The 25370-nt window shown below is 43.8% G+C and overlaps 1 protein-coding gene across 1 annotated transcript in view; it reads left to right on the top strand.

Moving 5' to 3' along the window:
- Positions 1 to 6615: 6615 nt before the first annotated feature.
- The window catches only part of PCSK2 (proprotein convertase subtilisin/kexin type 2), a 124472-nt gene continuing 105717 nt past the window's right edge, over positions 6616 to 25370 (top strand). Inside the window, exon 1 of the mRNA XM_081906257.1 lies at positions 6616 to 7096. Within this exon, the coding sequence (XP_081762383.1) occupies positions 6914 to 7096 (183 nt within the window). The 5' untranslated portion in view covers positions 6616 to 6913. The remainder of the gene's footprint in view (positions 7097 to 25370) is intronic.

The raw sequence follows: 25370 nt of genomic DNA, 5'->3' as shown, positions 1-25370 counted from the left end.
TACGAACTCACTGTTAAGACCCTGTTCCTGGAAGACAATCTTGCTCAGCTACAAGTGATCACAGAAGAAGAAGAAGAAGAAGAAGAAGAAGAAGAAGAAGAAGAAGAAGAAGAAGAAGAAGATTGCCACAGATCACCACTGAGGGGAATAGGCAGAGCCAGCCCACCCATGAGACAAGGTGAGAAGACTGCCTAAGGTGGCAGCATCCAGAGGGGCAGCAGATCTGGCCTCCAAGGAATACATCGCCCTCTGCTGCTGCTGCCACCACCACCACATGATCCTTTGGAGGCCAGATCTGCTCAGCAGGTCCCCATCGATGGAACCTCTGTAGCTTCATCTCAGCAAATAAAAGTCGTTGCTGGTCTCTTCTCATCCTTAGAGAAGAAAAGGTGGGGGCTGTCCTCTGGAGTATCTTGGGGTCTGCACCTGCCTGGTGTAATTCAGTGGACCCCTCCCCCCACACCATGACGGCCTGTGATTCCCCCTTCAACCATCAAATAAGGTCGATTCCTCTCCCTTGTTCCTGATGTAGATCTTCCCTCACCCCCTTGTTCCCAATGCATATCTTTATTCCTCGCTTGTTCCCGCTGTATACCTACACTTCCCTCTTGTTCCTGGTGTAAATATTCAGTCACCCTTTCTTACCTAGTGGGATGGGAGAGACACCATTTTGTGGTTTGCCTCAGTGACCAAAATGTCTTAGGCTGGTCCTGGGAATGGGTGTACAGTGATACCTTGGTTTACAACCATAATCCGTTCTGGAGATCCGTTTGTAAACCAAAACAGGTTGTAACCCAAGGCACGCTCTCGCCAATGGGGCTGCCAAATTGTTTTTGTTCATAAACCCCTCTCCCAAAAAAGGTTGTAATCCAAAAAAAGGTTGCAAACCAGGACACACACTTCTGGGTTTGATGTGTTTGTAATCCAAAGCATATGCGAACCAAGACGTATGCTAACCAAGGTACCGCTGTAATTTCTTTTCCTCAGCCCAGTTCCCGTATTCTAGTCATTGTACCATTAGCAAGGAAAAAGTCAACGTGTGACTTGAAATACCCAGCTCCAAAGAAACGTTAAAAAAAGAAAGTTTCACTGAATCACAACAGAAAAATTAAGCTCTGGGGCATGTATGGGGAACCTGTAGCCGTCCGGGTTTTGCTGTACTACATTGTGACCAAGTACAGTAAGGGGAGCCATTTTAGAGGTTTATAAACTTGGATTACAGTGTGCCAGAGCTGGAAAAGCTTTATAAAAAGGCAGGCAAAATTATCAAGGGGCTGGAGCAACTACGCTATGAGAAAAGGTCACAAAATTTGGGATGTGTTACTTTAGAAAAAAGTTGAGGAAGGCTACATCTACACTAGGCATTTAAAGCACTATGGTGCCACTTTAGCAGTCAAAAAGCATTTTGAAAACCAGAGCAACATGGTTGATATAGGGTTGATTCAGGGCCAGACATGTGATGATGCATTCTTTCAAACAAGACATTTGATAGCCATGAACTCTTTTCAAGTGGTAAACAAAAATGACCATGAAGTATTGGAATAAATCAGTCAGTGCTTTGCTTCATTCCACAGTTTTTGTTTTCTCTCTGTTGCTTTTGTTTTGTTTCTGTATCAAGCGTTGTAGGGGAAATTAAGCAGCTCACTCTTCCTTTAATCCACATTGCTTTCGCTTGGCTTTCTGCAGAGTGGATTAAAACCTCTACCCCATTTTAAAAATGGATTATGGAAAATCTGGCAGGGTTTTTTGTTTTATTTTTGCTTTGTACTTTGCAGCTGTTTCCCCCCCCAGATTTTAAAATGTTTGTTGGAAAATAGTACAAAATGTACTCTATAAAACCTAAATAAGTCCATTTCTATCAAAAAGTAAGCAGATATGTTGAGAAAGCCTCTCCTGCCTTAGTAGGCATCATTATTCAGAGAGGTAGGAATCCAGCAAAACAATTATGGGATGACTGGGTAGATTCCTCAGTGCATTTGATTCTGTTTGGGTGATTTGAGAATGTTGAGGGGCTTTATCGGGAAAATATAAGATGCACAAACCAGCAAAAAATTGTCATGACTGATTGCCATGGAACTGGATTTAGACCTCACACGGATGCATATTTATTTCTGAGTAACAACCATTGTAATCAGTGGGACTTACTTCTGGGTGGGGTGAGCAAATCTGTTTTCTTTACTCTCAGTTTTTCATTTTTCCAATCTTAAGTTCATTACCCCATCAGTTTGTGAATTATTTTTTTAAAGTCCCAATGAAAATTCATCCACGCAAAGTTCTCCAATCTCGCCAAATATAATCTATACTATTTTCAGGAATATATGCATTTTAATGCAAACTTTGCTCCTTTACATGCATTTTTGGACACATTACTTGGCTGGGGAATGGCACTGCAAAATTTGGAGAAGTGTGAATTTCAAGATGGGTTTTGTTTTGTTCCACATATTATTTTAGAAAGTGCAAATTGGGTAGATTTGCATTTAAATGTGAACTGAATCAAATTTCTCCCACATCCCTAGTCTTGGGTAAGCAAATGGAATTGTTTCAATTCCAATTTCCAATTTTCAGCAGGACATGCAACCCAATCTTCTTCTTTTTTTAACGCAGAAAAAACCCAAACTAACGTGTTCAGTGTGGCTTCTCCCCAGGCAAATAAGTGGAGGTGGTGAATGTGGCCTTTAACCATGGCTAATTTTTTCATGCTTCTTTTTATTAAACTACAATCCATACAAGCTTTTAACTGCCACTATATTGCCCCTGGATTTGCTTGACTTAAAAATAATACTATCACTTGCCTTTGTTGTTCTCTGGGTTGTTGTAAAATTCTGCTATTCGAAGAGAAGCTGCATAGCAGCCTTTTCAATACCACTTCGCAGGAACACTGAGTGCATAGCAGTCTCTGGTTTTTCTATCCTGGAACTCATTTTGCTCCTTGCCACATTCTTACAAGCCCCTAGGCTTCTCTTTCCAAGCGACAGTCCAATCTACATGTCCCCTACTCCTTTCCTTCTGGGAGATTGTTCTAAAAACAACTGTTCCCAAGGCCATGCATTGCCTCAAGATGGCTCCAGGTTCTAGCCAACATCTGGATATTATGTGTTCCTAATACATGGTCAGAGAGGACTCCTTAAACGCCTTCCCAGTTCCCATTCCTGGACTTCCAAGACTATCTTGTCAACCATTGGCCATGCTGGTAGGGATGATGGAAGCTGTAGTCCAGTAATATCTGGATGACAACCTCTTTGGCTATTCTTGCTATAAGATCTATCTTGCCATTTCTTTTACAGCTGGAGATGGTGCTGAGCCAGAGAACAAAGAGAAATGTTCAATAGTAACTAGCTCTTGCTTCTTTGCCTCCTCCAATAGGTTTGGATAATGCCCTTGGGCTTTGTAGGCTAGTAACTTGCACGTGAGGAAAATTTCAAGTCAGTCTTTCCCTTGAGAACCCAGTTATGCTGCAAACATTGGTGCTTTAGAGATAATGTTGAATTAATTCTATTGAAGGTGAATTTGGAGTATTGTTCATGCAAAATATCTGTAGGGGTTTTGAGGAAGCCAATTTTTTAAAAATAGCTGATGTTTTCCCCAGTGGTTTCCCCTCCCATCTTTTGCAACGATCCAATCTGCTCTAAATGTCTGCTAAAGCTAAAGCTCAGTTTTGCTTGAAATGTTTTACTCAAATCCCAACTTGGACACAGGGACCCTATGGATTGGATTGATGTTTGGTGTGCTGCACTGGCATATATTCTTAACTTCCTCATTTAACCTCTGTATAATCCCATCTGAATTCAAAATTGTCTTTTCCCTGCGTGCATATTGTGAACAACAACAACAATGACTTGAAGTAACCTGTGTGTTTGAATATATTGATTTCTTGTAGCCAGTATGATCCTGATTATGTAACTCACTTACAACAGAGTCCTGTCTGTCTACTCCAAAGCGATCTCAGAAGGAAGATATATTTCTCAATTCCTCTTGAGTATTACATTTCCATTAACAGGACAACAAAGGTTATATAACTTTAAACAGTTATTCTCTGTTATAAAACTTCTTTTGCACTCACCTAAGAGATGTAAACCAAAATAAATCAATTTGTTTGATGGTTGAGCTAGTTCCCTTAAGACATCTTGCCTCCCCGTCCTTCAACTGGAATTGGATACAACCCAGTAACAGTCAGTCGTGAATAATTTCCAGTGAAATAAATAGGAATCAAACATCTAATTATGCTAACAAGTCCCAATCATTTCAGTAAGAATTAGCCTTGACTATCTTTGCTGGAGTCCATCCTTTCTCTATCAAATGTGAGCTTGATAAGATTGCTTTTTTGTCGTAAGTCTGGTCAATGGACATATTAAATTTTCAACTGGAGCTGTCCAAACACAAATGGTGCTGAAAAGAAGGGTGCCTGGAAGTGAGTTTGCTGCTCACACGTTAAAGTTAACATTACATCTGAACAGTACCATTATGATTTTAAATATTTTTAGGCTGGGGATATTTCAACAATAATCTACTTGCACCCATGAGTCTTAAGTTTGATTTTTGTACTACTGCACATCGTATCTTGTTGGGTGCCTTGGAGAATTAAGGAAAGAAGAGAGTGTCTAATTAATTGAACCAGTTCCCACTGCTGGAAAATGGCCAAATAAATTCATTCAGTTGTTCACTTGGCTGAAGTATTAAAACAAATCAGTCAATGTCAGCAGTGATCTACTGAAGTGTCTTCTCTGTGGCAAGACAAGATATTTTTTAAAGTCCTGTGCTCCTACTCCTCATTGGGATCCATATCTATGTTGTTGGAAATGGCACACCATCCAGCAAACTCTCTCAGCTTCAGTTATACACATATAAAATGTGAATAACGGTAACTTGCCTAGAGTTATAGCGATGGGAGGGACCATCTTTCAGAAAAGCCAGTCTGATTGATGTTGCAGCTGCCATATCATCAGTTTATTAACTACTCCATGATGGGCTCTGCCACAAGAAGGAATCAACTGCACTCACAACGGTCCTCGCAGAGCAAATGAATTGAGATTGCTCAACAAAGTGAGTCAAGCCACAAATACAAGGGAAGAAATACTGCATCTACTCTGACCTCTGATACCATCTCCTGCGCATGTTCACATTTTGAGATTTAGTAAGAGCAGGATGAAACAATGTTAAACATTTTGAAGGTCCTGTAGATATAGCAGTGTTCTCCCTCTGAATATCAGTTTGCTGGGTGTGAAGTGGGGAGAATGCTGTTGCACTAAAGTTCTACTCATGGGCATCTGGTCGACTGCTGTGAGAAGAGGTTGCTGGACTAGGTTGCTTCTTGGCCAGCCCAGAGATAGAAAGAAGACAAAGTCCCTACCAGAGAGGAATGGCAAACCAAGCTGTTGGATTCCACCGAAATGGCAAAACTGACTGGAAAGCTCAGGAACCAAGAAGGCAAAAACGTCAATAAAGAATGGGGAAAAATTATAATGTATTTAGGAGGAGACCACTGTAAGCAGATGAAAACTAATAACACTTGTAATGTAACAAATATTATGGACAATATGGAGAGATATAAAATATGGATTATGAAATACAGTAATATGCAGTTGAAAATGTTGACAGTTAGGACCCATGGAGGGGAGGGTGGGAAGTCTGGAGATTCAGAGAAAACTCTAAATATGGATATGTATTTGGTACTGTTATAACTCTACACTTGTAGAATCAAATTAAAAAATAGTTTTATTATTATTTGAAAGATTGCCTCTTGGCCTGATCCAGCAGGTTCTTGTCATGTTCTTCCATAGTATTCCTCTTGACTAACAGGAAGCCTCTGGCCTCCCACATGCACTCCATTCAAAATCTGAAAGCGGGGTATTGATTTATAAATGCCTTCCCTTGATCCGCCTATCAGTTTCACCCTTTGGCCAGATAACAGGATCTTCAAATTACATAGGCGACGGATCAATCATCGAGTGTCTTGAGCTGCAACACTTTCATCTGGCTGGTGATGTGGGAAAGCGACCCACACCCCCGATCCACCAGCTGTCAGAGAGATCTCCTACCCCAGCCAAGATCAGCTGAGAATTCTGGAAACGTCCCTGTCCCTCCGAATCAAAGCTCAGCAACCCTGCAATAGAAGAACGGGCAAAGGCCATTTAGTCGGGGGAAGCCCTTTGGAGAGAGAGAGAGCGCTTCCCTTGTTGCAACGTGAAGGGAGGAGTCCCTCATCGCGCAGGAATGTAACGTTAGCCTGGGATCAGGTCAGAGAGGTTCTGGATGGGAAGGGGGCTGTTGTTTCAGCATCGCCTCCCTCAGAGGCAAAACAGTGACAGCACGGATGCTAATTGGAGGGCTTATCTATCTCCCTCTCCTTGGGCTTCTCCTTCCCCTGCTTAGGCTTTTCCTTCCTCGCGCGCAGGGCTGGGAGAAATGGAGGAATTCTCCAAGGTGCTGAATCAGGCAAGTCGCCGCCGCTAGGAAGCTTTGCCTGTCCTGGGTGCCAGCCCTCCAGCCAGCGCGTTTAGCTGGGAGGCAGAGGAGGGAGGAGCGCACACCCTCTTGCCTGGCCGCGATTGGCAGCCCCGCAGCCCCACCTCGCTCGGGTTGGTGCTTTCTTTTAGCCGCCTCGCTGTGTTAGAGATGAGGAGGAGCTGAAAAATGCAGATCTGGCATCGCGCGCACACATACATACACACACACATACACCACACATCAGCATAATTTCACGAGCTGCCAGCCCATCGGATTTCCCCTCTTCTCCAGGCACAGACATGCTAAGCCACAGCACCGGTTGATCTGCTGCCTTCAGCTCGCCCCTTGATCAGCCTCCCCCACCCCAAAGTCGACATTGTATTATTTATATCCTCTTCCTTTTGCTTACCGTTATTTTCAGTTCTCATACTCAGCCACCATTCCCTTGCACTCCCTGTCCGAAAGAGCCATGAAGGCAGACGCTGCTCCACACTGGAAGGCAGCCGGCCTCTTTTTCATAGGGCTGCTTCGTTTTGCCTCTGCCTCCGAAAGACCCATCTACACGAATCATTTCTGGGTTGAGTTTCACAAAGGGGGAGAGGCAGAAGCCAAGCAACTTGCTGCAGAATATGGCTTTAATGGGGTCAGAAAGGTAAGCTCCTCTCTCTCGTGCTTGTTTGTTTGTTTATTTATTTATTACAAAATACACCCACCCTCTTAAAAAAACACAATTGTGCATGATGCTGATAGAATCACCTTGCAAAGTTGGAGAGATCTGTACATGCATTTTACAGGAGCAAAAGGGGTATTATTTTTTAGACAGAGTTCTTTGAAACTCTTATCGGTGGATGGCAGCTCTGAAACCAAATGCTCTACCTAGATTTTCATTTTTTGCAGACTTTTGAATGATGGATGCACATTATGTTCTTGTAGCCACTAGCAGCCAAATGCACGCACTTCTATGATAATGTTCTCCAAGTTAGAAGGGGAGGCGGAGGAAATCCTCATGGCTAATTTTTCTGCTTCTTCAGTTTCTTAGATGCAGCAGGTTCAGTTGGTGACTGTTCAAAGACCCCACTGCCAGCTAAGCATGGCACTGTAGGGTTTAAGACCAGTGCCAATTGGTGCTTGCCTCACCTGGTGAGTTTGGTAACCTGTTATAATTGCTGGCAAAACACAGCCGCCCTCTGGTTTCACTCTCCTGCTGAAATGCCTGCAGGAGGCATTTTTTTCTGGGTAACCAGAATGCTAATCATAACTGAGGAACTCACTTGTGCATGCAAATCCGGAGAAGAAGCTGCCTTTAGCCGTGGGACCTGCTTTAAAAGCATTTCTGTCAAGAACAGCTGGACACAAAGAGTTTGCACCTGGGATTAAAATTAAAATTTCATGCAATTGCAGTGTGAATGTGATAAAATGAAATGCTAGGCTGTGACAAACAAGCTGAAAGCTAAGGTTAGAAATGTGATGTCTAAGAAGAGGAGCAAGGGACCTTAAGGCAAGAAAACCTTCTTGATGAATATATGCATGCTACTAATTTATGGCTTCAAAGAGCCTTTCAAACATCTCCTTTCTGCTTCTCCTGAAGTTGAAACCAAGCTCTCACTCTCTTTATGTAAACCAGGAGACTGCTGTGCATTTGATTAATCTAGACTGCTAAACATCCAGCATTTGGTCTTATGAAACATTCCTGGTCAGAGCAGCTCCTGTGAAGTCCCTAGAAAAAAAACAGAGCAATAAACATGTGCATAGAAGCAGGCAGTCCATTGCTGCTTTCCCCTCCACCACCCTGCTGGCAGTTATGCAAGAAAGACCTGATCTAACTTCCATTGTGGTTAATGGGTGTTCCCTTGTTCCCTAGGAATTGTATCAGGCTCTTGAAAGTGTGTGCATCGAGCGGGGGGAGGTTGAGAGGGAAATCACATCAAAGTAGCATAATAAGTCAGCCTAACTTGTGGCATGCAGACCAGAGGTGCCTCAGCTCAACAGAGGAATCATTAGGAGAAGGAAGGCAAAATGCATGGGGACCTCAACTTAATTCCATTGCTGTCCGATAGATAAGGTGGTATTTAGCATTGCCAAAGTTTCTCTTCTATTAAATAGTGACGTGGCTCAGTTGCTAGAGCTTTGGGGGAAGAGAGCCTCTGCATATGGCCCTGTTTTTAAAAAGCCAAGTTTCTTTGGGTCAGACTCCGTAGATATGCTTCTCTGCCAAATGCATATTTCGGATTCTTTCCAGATTGCCCTTCCCTTACTTTCATTTCACATCCTGTTTCAGGGATGCAGCTCCTTGCACAGCTAGTTTGTGAGGCTCTTTTTCTTCATGGAAGTCCCCGGTAAACAAAATGGACACCAGATGCAGGAGATTTCTAAACTATTAGGCGAAATAAGCGGAGGCAAGCTAGATGTTGAGAATACTCTGGGAACGGGTATATAAAAAAATAAAAATAAATATAATAGGTTATCCTCCAGATGTGTACCTGGATCCACAAAGTTATTCTGCCCATTGGAAGGGTGTAACTCCAAGTGAATGTCAGCCTTTTCCCATTTGCCTTCGCACAAGGAGCTGGGAGTGCAAATTCATTTCCTTCCATTGTGAGCAGCAATATCTTATCAGAGCACCATTTCCTCTTTGCAGAACGGAACGGTGGCCATGGAATTAGTTTCTTTTTCTTTAAGGGTTGGGCAGAAACTTTGTGCCCACTTCCCTGGGAGTGAGCTCCACTGAAGCCAAAGGGGGTTATTTTTGATGTGGATGTGCATAGGGTTTTGCTGGTGACGTTCTTGAGTTAAAAGCTACAGCAACCACCAACAGAGATATGTGTGGCATGCTCTGCAAAGCTTAATGCACTTGGTCCCATCGAGCTTAGTGGCACTTTCTCCCCAGTCGGTGAGTTTAGAATTGAAGACTGCCCGCCCCCCCCCCCAAATATGAGACCCAACTACAAAGCAATTGCTAGGAAGCAGCACATCTCTTCCTTATGTATCCTTTCTTCCCATCCCCACACGCCCTGTTTGAAGGACAAAAAGGAAATCGCCATGCATTATTTACAAGATGTGCATTTGCTTTCTACTGTAGGAGAACAAATTCAGCAGTAAGTCCTTGGTTTCTCCTCTCTGTGGGGAATAAGGAGCTTAGATGGTTTTGCAGGGTTGGCTTCACTGCCTATGGAAATTCCTACTCCTTTATCTTCTAGTTCTGATTGAGAAACATGTTTCTGCAAGGATCTCCCAGCAGACTCAGTTGTTTCCCCCACAAGTACGGCTTGGAGATTTGAAAGCTTAAGTTGTCCACTGCCTTCACATTCTCAGAGTTGCCAATGCTGGGCTGGGGTGCATTTTAGAAGGGAAAGAGACCATCTAAAAACCCTTTTCTCTGTGATTCATAAATGCTGTTTTGCCATTGTATGTTGAGCTGATTTTAATAGGATTAAACTGAGAAAAGATATACTGTACGTGAGATAAAAACAAACAAACCTTCCACTGGAAAAGGGAATTGTTTTGCCTACATTTAAGTATATATTTAAGTTCAGCTGCAGTTGGGCAAGCTCAGTAATTTTCAGATTTTATTTCGTTTCTGTGAAATTTATGCTTAATAATAAAGCACCTTTTTAAGGTTAAGGTGTGGGCTTATACTGTAAAGCTTTGGGCACTTTGTTTTACACAAATAAAGGACCAAGAGGTACATCCATTTATTTTTGACATCCTAAAGTCTATACTCTGGGACTTTACTACCGCATGAACATTCCCGAAGTTTATAAAACACTTCAGCTAGCATTTTCCCCCCATCCCACAGTAATATTGGCAGTTTTCTCTTAGGGATTGTTTCAGAGAAATGCTTCATTAGAAGTGCCAATGTGTGCAAACTTTATCACCTGAGAATAAGTAGGCCCACAGGATACTTCATAATTAATGGTGTGTGGTCTCTCTGTCTGAATTTTGGACCAACTCATCTCAAGGACTTAAGGTGGATGGCAGGAATTATTCACAAACCTTGTCCATATTAAAAGAGGGGAAAATCATTTCCTGAATTATCAAGACACTATCCGGATTCTATATAACAAAGTATCTGTAAAATCCCAACTGCTGTATGTTTTGCTTTGAGAGGTACCCAGATAACTCCTGTCATAGTGCAGCTATATAAATGCTGTTTATATTTAAATCAATGTCAAGTACTCCTTCCCAAATAGCTCATCCTATAATTTCTGAACAATCTATCCAACTGTCCTCACCTTTTCCAAGGACATGAGCTTCCTTATAGTGAGTAGAGCATGTTAAATATAGCTGTAGCTACCCAATGCACAACTTTTCACAGGCACAAACATTATAGAGGCACACATACAAATGAGTGTATGTGTGGAGATGTTTCCTGGTGCAATATACTTGACTTTCTGATCACATTGCATCTCATTTGCTGATTTGTTGCCCGTTCATCCGGTTTGGAGAGATCCTTCTTGAGCAACTTCGGCTGCCATTCTGTTTGTTCCTGTAACTCCAGATAATGTATGAATAAGGTTGCAATCCCAAGCACACAATGATACTTAACTTCTGAATAAACATGTAGGGGATTGCACCGTACGTTAAATCGCACATCTCCAATACAGATCCTTGGGGGATCTCACTGCTTAATTTCCTCCATTTTGAAAGAGACTCCTTTGAACAGCTAGATAAGGAAGAAGGGCTTGGTGGAAGAAGGAGGACACCTTAAAAAAAAAGCACCTCTCAATTATGCCTTTCCAGTGGAAACACAAAAAGTTGCTGTTGCTTCTCAAATATGAAGGGTGTGATTTTGCACAAGTGTCATTGGACATAGATGGTTTCACAGTCATCCAATGGCTTAAGGCAACCTAGCAAGCATGATAACTTAAGATGCTTCTCAAAGGTAGCCAAAGGTAGCCTTCAGACATTGTGGATTACAGCCGCCATTATTCTTGACCACTGGCCATGTTATGATGGGGCTGTTGTAGTCCAAGACACCTGTAAGGCACCACACTGACTACTCCTAGAATAGTGGTTTCCTGGGAGGTGGTCTTGTCAAGTCTTTCAACTTGGCATCAGTTCTAGAAGCAAGTTCTCAACCAAGGCTGAGCTGGACCATGAACAACAGCAGCTTTGGTGGGGAAGAGTCTATCGCTTTTGATATGCTGCCATTTTAGCCCCTTTGTTTTCATGATTGCTATTTATGTTTTGTTGTTTTTATTCTCACAAGCCACATTATGAGTCCATGGACAAAAAACCTGGGGTCAAAATAACAAATCATATCATATCAAAATATATCTTAAAGGTAAAGGACCCCTGACAGTTAAGTCCAGTCACAAACGACTCTGGGGTTGAGGCGCTCATCTCGCTTTACTGGCCGAGGGAGCCAACATTTGTCCGCAGACAGTTTTTCCGGGTCATGTGGCCAGCATGACTAAGCCGCTTCTGGCAAACCAGAGCAGCGCACAGAAATGCCATTTACCTTCCCGCTGGAGCGGTTCCTATTTATCTACTTGCACTTTGATGTGCTTTCAAACTGTTAGGCTGGGCCCGGATAATGGGAGCTCACCCTGTCATGGGGATTCGAACTGCTAACCTCCTGATTGGCAAGCCCAGAGGCTCAGTGGTTTACACCACAGTGCCACCCGTGTCCTAAATATATCTTACAGTGCATTAATTTTATTTGGCTTAAATGGAAGATTACATGCTCTCTTAATTTTGCCAGGACCTTCATGAATGGCTGGGCTGCATACAACTAATTAGTTACTTTGTATATTGTATACCTAAGCCTTGAGAGTCATTGCAGCAGTTTCACAGGGAAGAGCAGCACTTTCTAATGATGCACTTTCAGCCAAAGAAACAATTTCCCATCATTCCTCAGATGCAATACATGCTTCATGTTGGCAGCCTCCCACTTGGGTGATGGTTCTCAACACAACCATGTGAGTGGAGCTGGAAAGGATAAGGGCGGGTGCCTCTGCAGACAGTTAGCATGGACAAGTGGAACCTGCTGCAACAAAATGTTGCAGCGTAGAGTGATCTCGTTGCACTCATGTGCTGCTTGTTGGCTCCCAATAGGCATTTGCTTGGCCACTGTGAGAACAGAATGCTGGACTAGATAGGCCACTGGTCTGTTCCTGCAAGGTTCTTCTTTTTTGGGTGTTCTAGTAAGCCAGTCATCCATTCTTCTGTTCCGCTTCTATCCCCTCCTGGTTTTCCATTCCCCCCTCTAACGTTCAGCTAAAATCCCATGGCCATTGAGTCTGCTTCATCCTGTCTTTGGGACATTTCAGAATTATTATTTTTTAAATCTCTGCGGGCCTTAGTTTCTTCCCCCTAAGTCCCCAACCTACTTATGCAAACCTTGGCTTTCATGCCAGCATGCTGATATCTCCCTCTTTATTCTCATTAGCCCCATTTCAGCTATAGAGCTACCATAACTAAACACCTGAAGATGCCATTAATAGTTATACCAATCCTTCCTTTTTTCTTTTTCTTTTGGGATTGGGTGTATGTGTATGTATGGTTTTCAGATTTAAATTTTACAGTCACATAGCCAACATAAATCATAGAAACAAGATTCCAGAGAATCTCCTGGTCTTCCCTCCTCCCCTTTGTGGGTCCTATTGTCAATCATTTCCTCCAGCATCTTTTATGATAATCCAAATCTTTTACCTCTCCACTGTGTCCCAAAATTCACCATTAAACTACAAGTGTTGTTCCAATCCTACTAACGATTTTAACTGTTTACAATGGATTTTAAGATAGGTTGTAGATTTTTCCCATTCCTAATTAACATTTTGGTCTTCCTGATTTTTGATTCTTCCTATCATTTTAGCCATTTTGGCATACTCCATACTTGATCTGCCATTCTTCTCTGGTAGGGACTTTATCTTTAGGCCAATGACATCCGCATAGCCAGTTATGCCAATCCTTCCTAACCTGGAGTCCTTCAAACATTTTGGCTGACCACTCCCATCATCCATTGGCCATGCTGACCAAGGCTGAAGGGACTTGTAGCCTAAAATATCTGTATTACTCTCAAATTGGGTGGAGGTACTTCGGGCTAATGTGATGTTCACATGCAATGTCTCCATCTTCCAGAGAGAGAGAGAGAGAGAGAAAGAAAGAAAGAAAGAAAGAAAGAAAGAAAGAAAGAAAGAAAGAAAGAAAGAAAGAAAGACTCTTTATATTTTTCTCTATACAGTGGTACCTCGGGTTACATACGCTTCAGGTTACAGACGCTTCAGGTTGCAGACTCCGCTAACCCAGAAATAGTGCTTCAGGTTAATAACTTTGCTTCAGGATAAGAACAGAAATCATGTTCCAGTGGCGTGGCGGCAGCAGGAGGCCCCATTAGCTAAAGTGGTCTTCAGGTTAAGAACAGTTTCAGGTTAAGAACGGACCTCCAGAACGAATTAAGTACTTAACCCGAGGTACCACTGTACACCTCTCCCAGATGGATGTGAATGCTAAGCTGGCTTTTCAAAGTAGAGCGCTTGTGCCCCAACTTTCCTTCTGCTATCGCAATGTTCAACACAGTTATCACATTGCAAACACAAACAGATGCAGAAAGGGTCCAGCAGTTCCAGCAAGAGCCTCTCTATTCCCTTTGCCAATTATTAATGTCCATTCACATCCCTAGGGAGACAGACGTCACGTTTTGAGAACAATAGGCCGAGCAGTAATGTAATTGGCAATGGTGTTTTTAATTTCCGTATCAGTTTCATTTGTCGTTATACTTTATGACCTTTATTCCTATTTCAGCTTCGTGGATGTTGTCTTGGTGAATAGAAACAGCTGCCTTGGGGCTGGTCAGACTATTTGCTCTGTACTGTGTGCTCTAGCAGTAGCAGAGGCTCTCTCATTCCTCCTCCTCCTTCTAACTGGAGGTGTCAGGGACCAAGGCTGAGGCCTCCCAAAGGCAAAGGATATCCCCTACTGCTCAGCTGTGCCCCCCACCTGAATTGTTAAGGAAATAGAGGGAGAAAGTTTGGTGCAAAGCTCCCTATCTTTAGCCACTCGAGAATATAAAGCTTTTGTTGTTGTTGTTTAGTCGTGACCCCATAGACCAGAGCACGCCAGGCACTCCTGTCTTCCACTGCCTCCCGCAGTTTGGTCAAACTCATGCTGGTAGCTTCGAGAACACTGTCCAACCATCTCGTCCTCTGTCGCCCCCTTCTCCTTGTGCCCTCCATCTTTCCCAACATCAGGGTCTTTTCCAGGGAGTCTTCTCTTCTCATGAGGTGGCCAAAGTATTGGAGCCTCAGCTTCATGATCTGTCCTTCCAGTGAGCACTCAGGGCTGGTTTCCTTAAGAATGGATAGGTGAGCCTATCACTTCCTGTACATCAGGGGTGGGGTGGGGGCACCTTTTGCAGCCCAGGGGTCACATTGCCTCAAAGACAACTTTCTGAGTTGCGATGGGAGGGGCCAGATGCAAAAGTGGTCAGAGCCAGGGAAGCAACTCTAACCTTTATACAACTCTAACTCTAAAAAATGGAAAGCAAGGGCAGCAGAGTCGTCCACAGACTTCTCCACCATGGCAGATGCCTTCGGTTTCTATTTAGATTACAATTACTAGTTCTTAATTTGCAGCTATGCACATAAATTTGAATAAGCAAGTGTTGAAATTCTACCTGCCTGCAGACTGTCTCGCCAGTGTGGTGCATGCTCTAGTATCTCCTGCTTGGACAAATGTAATGTGCTCTATGTGGGGCTACCTTTGAAGGTGACCCGGAAACTACAACTAATCCAGAATGTGGCAGCTATACTGGTGACTTGGAGTGGCTGCCAAGACCATATAACACTGGTCCTGAAAGACCTTCATTGGCTCCCAGTACATTTCCGAGCAGAATTCAAAGTGTTGGTGCTGACCATAAAGGCTTAAACAGCCTTGGCTCAGTATACCTGAAGGAGTGTCTCCACCCTCATCATTCATCCCGGACACTGAGGTCCAGCTCCGAGGGCCTTCTGGTGGTTCCCTCACTGTGAGAAGTGAGGTTACAGGGAACCAGGCAGAGGGCCTTCTCAGTAGTGGTGCCTGCCCTGTGGAACACCCTCCCATCGGATGTCAAGGAAATAAACAACTATCTGACTTTTAGAAGACATCTGAAGGCAGCCCTTTTTTGGGAAGTTTTTAAAGTTTGATGTTTTATCATATTTTTTATAGTCTGTTGGGAGCCACCCAGAGTGGCTGGGGAAACCCAGCCAGATGGGCGGGGTATAAATAATAAATTATTATTATTTTATTATTATTTATGCAAATCTGTACCTTCATTCCCCCTCCCTTTCCTCCCTCCCTTCTTTGGGTGATATGTGCGCAGTCAAACTATTGGTCCATCTAGCTGAAGGCTGTCTGACTGGCACTGGTTTTCCAATTTTCAGACAGGAGTCCCTCTGAGCCCCACTTGGAGAGGCCCTTGCCCTTAGTCACAGGCACCCCTGTTGGTGACTACTATAAACACAATGGAACTGCTCTACACTGCTTCTCTTTGAGGCCCTTTCCTTTCATATGTACCACAGTAAATATTCCAAGCACATAGCTGGTCTGGGAAATGTGCTAGAACCAATGTGAGATGCGTAAGTCGCTTGCAAGCATCAGAACATCTCCTTCTAACCTACATCCCCAGAGAAAAGAGACATGTTTCTAAAGCCCATTCTTTGGGCTTTTGTCAGTTGGTATACGGAACAAAAGAGGTATTTTTCACAAGACGTCTTTTGTTTGGGGGAATCAAAGGCTGTGATTCTCAGCATATCATTATGTGCAAATCAATTCCACCCAAAGCGATGCAATTTATTTCCAGCTGAGTGTGGTTAGACCTACCCAGGATGCGATTGTATAGGACTGGGGTGGGGAATCTGTGCCCCTCCAGGTGTTTCTGGACTGCAGGTCGCATCAGACCTAGCCAGCATGACCTATGGTCAGGGGTGATGGAACTTGCTGCCGGTAACCTCTATAACAGAATGCTCCAACATGTAGCCTGGGGGCCACATTCAGCCCTTGTGGCCATTTTTGGTGGCCCTCAACAACATTCAGGACTTCTTAAAGCGGCTTGAGTAGCCAACTTTTTGTTGCTGTGAGGCATACACGAAAACAAACAGCAAAGGCACTTGTGTCTTCTTCAGACCCTGTGAGGTGAAACAGGCCACTCTCCCTCGTCTCTTCCTTTAACCTGACCCAGAGCTGCTCTGTGTATATATAAAAAACAACAAAATAATGAAAGCAATAATAATGTGTCAGTGCGAGAGAGGTATTTTCCCCACAGTGATATTGGACAACTGGATACCTCTCTGAATATATTTAAGACTGTACCCATGTACAGTATACATTTACCTGGGAGTAAGTCTCAATGAAGTTAACAATGTTTGCTTATGAGTAGGCACAAGAGGGACGCGGGTGGCACTGTGGTCTAAGCCACTGAGCCTGGGGCTTGCCGATCGGAAGGTTGTGGTTCGAATCCCTGTGGCGGGGTGAGCTCCCGTTGCTCGGTCCCTGCTCCTGCCAACCTAGCAGTCAAAGAAAACATGTCACAGTGCAAGTAGATAAATAGATCCCACTCCGGCGGGAAGGTAAACGGCATTTCCGTGCTCTGCTCTAGTTTTGCCAGAAGCGGCTTAGTCATGCTGGCCAAATGATCTGGAAAAACTGTCTGCGGACAAATGTCGGCTCCCTCAGCCAATAAAGCAAGATGAGTGCCACAACCCAGAGTCGTTTGTGACTGGACCTAATGGTCAGGGGTCCTTTACCTTTATCTTTAGGCACAAGTAAGGCTTGCCCTGCATTTTGACCTGAGCAGGGCTTCATCTCATGTCAGTGCACATGGAGTTGCAATCCTGTTGTACGGATCTCAGCCTGGAAACCTGATTCAGTGTATACTTATTCAGGAGTAGGTCTCATTATGTTTAGGAGCGCTTACCCTTAAATATATTAATTGTTTATATTAAACAATATTATATATATATAATGTTTGATATTTTATTGTGTTTTTAATATTCTGTTGGGAGGCACCCAGAGTGGCTAGGGAAACCCAGTCTGATGGGTGGGGTATAAATAAATTATTGTTGTTGTTGTTGTTGTTATTAAACCTGGGACCTTCTGCTTGCAAGACAAATGCTCTGCCATTGAGCTATGACCCCTCCCAACTGTAATGCTGTACACAGCTTCCTGGGTGTAAGCCCCATTGAACTCAGTGGGGTTTACTTTTGAGTAGACAAATATGGGATTTCTCTGTGGGAGCCATCAGATCCCCATTAATCTGGAGGAAAGTGACCTTTAATGTGAATTGTTTCATTCCATCCACAACAAGCCATTAAACTCCGTCTTCTTTTGTTCAGTTCTTAAATCATGTCTTTCACAACTACCAATGGTAGAAATTTATCAAGTTTCATTCTCTCTCTCTCTCTCTCTCATTCGAACCCATTTTCACACTGGTACAGGCCCCGCACAACTAATTTGGTTTTGGGGGAAAATATTTTGGCTTCTTAATGTCAAAAAGAAGAAAAAATAACACATTTGAGATAATTGGAGCTTACTCACAAACACAAAGCCAATAATATAAGAAGCAAATTATTTTGCATGATTCACTCCATTCTAATTAAAAAAGAGAGAGAAAAATATCACTCTTAAGGAGGGAGCGGGGGAAACCACTTGTGTACATCCTAACTGCAAAATAATGCTTTGCTAATTGCTAAAAGAATCTCAGTTGTTAAAACAGATTGCGATGTGTTAATATGCATATGGTTTCCTTCTACCCCTATAGAGCTGCCAATAACTGGCGTTTCTTTGTGTGTCTCCTTGGCTGTGACAAATAATAGTAATATAAATCTCTTTAGTGTGGAGCTTTCTGAGTGCCAATCAAGCATCTGTGCCCTCATGGGAAACCTTATGAGTAGGCGGGGCTAGAGGCAAAAGGGGCGGAGCAATGGATAGAACACTTATCTATGTACAAAAGGCATTTCAGCCATGCGAATATCTGAAGTTTCTATACATACACAGTCCACACTGCTTTTCATCTGGGCAAGCAAAAGACACTGCCTATGTTGTGCACTTGAGGGAGTAGAGCAGACCTGGTGAAGGTGTGTGGCTTGTGTATGCCATAGCTGTCAACCGTCCCTTATTTGGCGGGAAAGTCCCTTATCCCAGCGCCGTGTCCCGCTACTGTCCCTTATTGATGATGTCCCTTAAATTTCCCAGGTTTCAAAGGAAGCAGCTCCTCTCCCTCCCTCCCTGCTGGCCAGGGAGGAGGGAGGCTCCAACTGTGTTGCTTGGCTGCGTTGCTCACCCAATAAGGAGTCTAAGAATGACTAGGGGGTGGAGCTTGCATGCCTTGTGCCGATCAAATCGGCCGCATTGCCTGGGGACTCTCCTTTGCTCAGCGCTTCCCAGCGGAGAGGTGATGGTGGTTTTCCTTGCTGCATCCCCTTTGCCGGGTTGCTGCGCTGTGGGAACCATCGCTTGAGGCTTCGTTTGGCTGCTGGCTGGGCTTTCTGCCTTTGGCTCGGAGGGGCTCAGTAGTTGAACATACCTGTGTTCGGAAAATCCCTTATTTTGGCTGCTGATCCCTTATTTTCGAGGCTGCTGGTCCCTTATTTTCAAATCTGTAAGTTGACAGCTATGTATGCATAGAGAGATGGCCACAGGGAGGCATTTTTCCCATCCCAGGCCTGAGTTTCCCCACCCCTCTCCTGGATGCTATGATAGAAGTACATAACCTTTGGCTTGCCAGATGCTGTTGAACATGAACCAGAACTCCCGCCATCCCTGGCCAGCATAGTCAAAGGTGGCAAGTGGAACTCAGATGAATGCATAGCCGTGAGATGGAGCCCAACACAGGCAGAAGCTGCAGTTCCACTCCAGCCTTTTGTACGTTTCCCTCTGCCTTTGTCTCTCTCCCACTGCTGCTTCTCCAAGAGTCGTGGAAGCTGAGGGAGCTGGGTTGCCACTCTGTACTCTCTCCTAGGGATGCGGGTGGCGCTGCGGTCTAAACCACTGAGCCTCTTGGGCGTGCCGATCAGAAGGTTAGTGGTTAGAATCCATGCAATGGGGTGAGCTCCCATTGCTCTGTCCCAGCTCCTGCAAACCTAGCATCTTGAAAACACACCAATAGCAACTGCTGCAGCAGGAAGGTAAACAGCATTTCCATGCACTCTGGTTTCTATCATGGTGTTCTTTTGAGCCAGAAGCGGTTTAGTCATGCTGGCCACGTGACCCAGAAAGCTGTCTGTGGACGAACGCTGGTTCCCTTGGCCTGAAAAGCAAGATGAGCGCCGCAACCCCATAGTCACCTTTGACTGGACTTAACCATCAAGAGGTCCTTTACCTTTTTCTTTTTTTTTTAACCTCACTCTATCCTCCTTGCCACAATCCCTGGGTTTTTTTTAAAACATTGGGGTGTGCTTGGGCACATATGCATGCCTATGATTCAGGATCTGGTGGAAAATTCTTCTAGTCCAGCTTCCTCTTTCCAGGAATATCCAGTCAGATGCTTCTGGGGAGCCCATGAACAGAGTGAAAGTGTCAAACCTCAGCCATTGTTGCCACTCAAACTGGTATTCAGAGGTACCAAACCTCTGATCATGGAAATTCCATTTAGCCAGGAGGCCTAAGAGCTGTCAAAAGCCTTTATGAGCCAAGGCCCTGAGCCCTGCAGTTTCCTATTGATTAATGAACACACGGACACGAGTATTTAGCTTCATGGGCTAAAACAGGCCACAACTTTATTGGTTACAGATGTGAACGGTTTGGCTTAGGCATTGGGTGAAGCCAAGCTAAATCTTGACTCCTGCCCATCTGCATGGAGTCGAACTAAGGGTAAACCACCAACGGGGGAGCCCTACATCAATTAGGGGCACCCCAAGGGCTTTGGGCAGGATCCACACCCCCAGATCCCTTACCCTTATCGAGGAGGGGCAGGCATCTAAGAGCTGTCAAAAGCCTTTATCTAACCCCACTTTCATAATAATAATAATAATTTTATTATTTATACCCCACCCACTTGACTGGGTTTCCCCAGCCACTCTGGGCAGCTTCCAACAGAATATTAAAACACGGTAAAACATCATACATTAAAAACTTCCCTAAACAGGGCTGCCTTCAAGGCATGTAAGCCACAAGCTATCAGCATGCTTTGCAGCAGTTAGTTCCAGAGGTTAACTATTGGTTGTGTGAAGAAAAGGTTTCATTTTGTGTGTCCTGTGAATAGGCTTTTGTTATGCCTGCATAGACTTTGACTACATTCAGATGTACTGATAGACTATGGTTTGGTAGTTGCATGAAGGTAAAGAGGTTAGAAATGAGTAAAGAATCTCTTCATTTCCTCCACCTATTTCTCTCTTTCTGTAATGTTACCGTTCCTCTGAAGTGAATATTCCCAATTTTTGACATGATTGTTCCCAAATGAATTGCACAGCATCTCAGTAGACAAAGCACAATGCAAAAACTAGTGCTTAGGAAACTCATTAAAATTATGTGTTTATTTTACTTGACTGATGTAATAAAGGTACAATGATTTATCAGCACACTAAAGATTAATTCTAATATAGCTAGCCAAGAAGCAGCTGCCATTCATTGATTGGCATTAACTACAAACAAAAGCCTTTATTTGGCAAAGGCATGAATGCTCAATGCAAGTATGAGCTCCATCCATGATGAACTCTGACCTCTCCACAAACCTGTGACCCTCCATTTCCTGTTGGGCTCTGGCTCCCTTCAGCCCTAGCCAATGACCACGGCTACAAATTCCCCATAATAGCTTGAAATGTGTCTCCAAAAATATTTGTTGCAGGAAGTGGAGGCTCCAAATGATTGGTCTGCTCACTCATACTTCGCTGCAGCTCTTCTGCTCTGAAATAGAGGCAAAATATTGTCAAATCTTCTTTAAAAAACCAAATGCACTTTCTACTACTGCTGAATAAAGAACTGTGTTACAAGGAGAAGCACAATACATCCCTTGAAGCACTGTGCTTCACAGCAGAAGGCTGGCTCATTTTTTTCTCTCAGCCTCTATTCATCTGGCTTTCCTTATGCAGATTAAAAAAACAAACCAAAAGTGTGCCGTTTTAACTGACAATATAAAACTTTTTGGCTTTGTGTTGTTGTGGAATTGCCTATTTCTTTTTGCCTGCTTTTTTTTGGCTTTGCTTTACAGTGGAATTTCTGAAGCCAAATGCCTTGAAACTCGTTTGGCTCCCAAACGATCGAAAACCAGAAGTGAGCATTCAAGTTTTCAAATGATTTTTGTAAGCCGCACATCTTGTGTGGCTTCCAAGGCTTCCAAGGCTTCTGATTGGCTGCAGGAGCCTCCTGCAGCCAATCAGAAGCCACGCCTTGGTTCTCAAACTGTTCTGGGAGTCGAACGGACTCGTGGAATGGATTAAATTCGAGAACCAAGCTAAGACTGTATTTCCTTCTCCTAGATGGGCTACCTTCCCAGGTTGACAAGCCCCATCTGCCCCTCAGAAGATTTTACAACAGCAACCTTGCTTGTTTGGAGTCTTGAGACTATTTTCTCAAATATCGGCCCCCTCCGAAAAGTTATAGCATAGAAATATCATGGATAAAAGGTAAAGGGTAAAGGGGCCCCTGACCGTTAGGTCCAGTCGTGGCCGACTCTGGGGTTGTGGCGCTCATCTCACTTTACTGGCCAAGGGAGCCAGCGTACAGCTTCCGGGTCATGTGGCCAGCATGACTAAGCCGCTTCTGGCGAACCAGAGCAGTGCATGGAAACGCCATTTGCCTTCCCACCGGAGCGGTACCTATTTATCTACTTGCACTTTGACGTGCTTTCGAACTGCTAGGTTGGCAGGAGCAGGGACTGAGCAACGGGAGCTCACCCCGTCGCGGGGATTCGAACCGCCGACCTTCTGATCGACAAGTCCTAGGCTCTGTGGTTTAACCCACAGCACCACCCGCGTCATGGATGAGGTGATGCAAATGCTTCCCCCCTCTCAATAACTTTGGTAGATTTAAAGAGAACTGTGCATGGTTGCAGTACCAAGAAGCAAGCACTGTGCTTAACTCCACCCAAGCTCTGTATTGAGCTTCAATCTCTCAAAATGCTTTTTGCTCTTTAGCCAAAACAGCACCCAGTGTGGCTGCTTAATAAAAAGTAGGCTTAGATTTTTAAAGACAGGACACAAAAGGAAGGAGGAAGGAGGGGGGGGAGTGTGCTTGGCCAGCAGTTATTAAAGCTACAGCTCTTATAGCAAACAGCTGGGACTGAGACAATTCAGATAGCTTGCTGGAGTGGCTACTGACTTCTGAGGTGGAGGCAAAGGTCAATGGTCTGTCAGCAAAGTCAGTGGAGCAATCTGCTTCTCCCCTTTCCCTCTTCTTTGCAGCCAGATGGAATGGTTTCAGCTTGGTAAGAGTTGACAAAGATCCCAGAGCAGTTGTCTCTCAGTGGATCAGCAGCCGAAGGCACAGGAAGGCATGTTTTTAAATGGCTTGTGCAGATGTGTCGATGTCTGGCGCTTACTTTATTTAAAAAGACGGTTAGCTGAAGACCTGCAAGGCGCAGCAACCTCTGAGCCTAAGTGATATGCTCCAGATTTAGCTCTCTTTTCTGAGCAAATATTTAAGGTCTTTGGCTGTAACTGTAAAAACAGGGAACGGAAACATCAACGTTTGGCAATTTGCTTTGAGAATGTGCTGTTGTTTTGTTATGTACGCTAGTCATCCACATTAAGATCCATAATGCTAAACTTGCCGAATTTCCGTTGAGACTGATGTGACTGAAACAAAGGAGATGGGAAGCCTCCAATGTATTATTCAAGCCTTATTATTTATTGAGTGCTCACTGGTAGGAAAGCTGCTTGGGTGCTACTCTGTGAAGAATAATGAATAACGATCCATTCGTAGCATTTGGCCTTTGCTCCATTGCATATGCTTTAGTTTCAAAACAAGAGTGTTAATGGATTAACCAACACGTGCAAATAGAAATCATTAAGGATGCTGACAAAAAAAATTTAAAATCCTGACTTGATTTTCTTTCCAGGTATGGGGATTAACTGATCTTGTGGTCAAGTAATCTTTACAAGGCATAGTCACACTGGAGCCCAAAGGAATCATCTTGCGATCACACAAAAGCAGCAAGATTCCTTTTGCGTTGTGATCAAATCAGTGACAAGACATGCATGAGCTGTATTGATTGAATCAAAGTCAGAGCAAGTAGGAATTGCCTGATGCAATATGTGTATGCACTTTTGCTCATCGGTCTGAAGGGGGGAAGACGCAAATTGGAAATGGCAGCAAGCTGTACATGTAGCCATTCTGAAATTAATTATAGGAAATCTCCAAGATGTACAGAGAGGCAAACAAAGTAGATGGTGAGTCAGAGCCGGCGTATGGAACAATCACAGAAAAGGTTGGCATGAGGACATCTAACCAGCCCGAGCAATTGTCTTCTGTATTGCATTGGAGACTGGGGGCTGGGGTCTTGATCGAATAAGTTACATAGCATCTCTGGTACCAGAACAATTGTGTGGCCATCAAAGGAGCTGGGATCCTCACCCACCAACATCATTTTATTGTTCTGTATTCAGCAGAGAATTGTGTGCCTTTGTTTTGCTCACCCCCACCCTTTGCAAACAGAATTTTATTTCTGTGAAGGAGGAAAGCATGTTTCCTTTGAAGAATAGGTATGATGATAAACACGATAATGAAGTCTATGCAGAGGACTGGATAAACTACTTGGAGGTGTTAAAAATACACTGTAAAGTAGAGCTATCACTGTTCAGTTGAGTGAGGGTCTTTCCTTAATGGAGAAATTGGGGATGTAACAGCAACAAGATTCTGATAGTGTAGGATTCAGGCTATTGGACAGGCACCCAATCTTAAGAGAAGGATTGCCACATTTTAAGAAAGACAAGATTTTAGTTCCTTCAATAGTAGCATGGACAATAAGCATTATGGCAACCCTTCTATCACAGTGATGGAAGGATGGAAATACTAATAATATATTCTCCTGCTTCAGAACCATTAAATGAACAGAAGTCTTGACCTGCGTGAAATATGTTTTCTCTGAGTCTGATGCCATCTTTGTGAGGATCAAGAGCAGGCCTTTAGATTCTACAGGAATAAAATATTAACGGTGTACATTTGAAGTATTGCTGTTGTGCAATATTCCTTCAGAACTACAAAGAAACCACAACTTACTTGAACTTTCTTTCTTTCATTCATCTTAAGTTTGGATCATGCATACACATTCATCACACAGTGACTTGTAACTAAATGTCTTATACGTAGGGCTGCCTCTGAAGATGGTTCAGAAACTTCAGCTAGTGCAGAATTCAGCCACCAGGTTGCTCACCAGTGCAAGACGGTTTAAGCATATTACACCAATTCTGGTCCGACTGCACTGGCTACCAGTTAGTTCCCAGGCCCAATTCAAAGTGCTGGTTTTGACCTATAAAGCCTTAAACGGCTCAGGATCACAATACCTCAAAGACTGCCTCTTTCCATATGAATCTACCCGGACCCTGAGATCACCTTCTGAGGCCCTTCTTCACATGCCTTATCCTTGAGAGGTCCATAGGGTGGCAACACGAGAACAGGCCTTCTCTGCGGTGGCTCCCCGTCTGGGGAATGCTCTCCCCAGGAAAGTTCTCCTGGCGCCTTCATTGTACAGTGGTACCTCAGGTTAAATACTTAATTCGTTCCAGAGGTCCGTTCTTAACCTGAAACTGTTCTTAACCTGAAGCACCACTTTAGCTAATGGGGCCTCCTGCTGCCGCCGCGCCACCAGAGCACAATTTCTGTTACCACCCTGAAGCAAAGTTCTTAACCTGAAGCACTATTTCTGGGTTAGTGGACTCTGTAACCTGAAGCGTAGGTAACCTGAGGTACCACTGTACACCTTTAGGCACCTGGGAAAACGTTCCTTTTTAACCAGACCTTTGGTCAATCTGATTGACATCTAATGTCCATTTAAAATGTGTTGGGGGGAT

This window comes from Podarcis melisellensis (assembly GCF_964234715.1).
Source record: "Podarcis melisellensis genome assembly, chromosome: 3".
NCBI lineage: Eukaryota > Metazoa > Chordata > Lepidosauria > Squamata > Lacertidae > Podarcis > Podarcis melisellensis.
The sequence above is the reverse complement of the archived record's forward strand: the minus strand, read 5'-3'. Positions and strand labels throughout refer to the sequence as shown.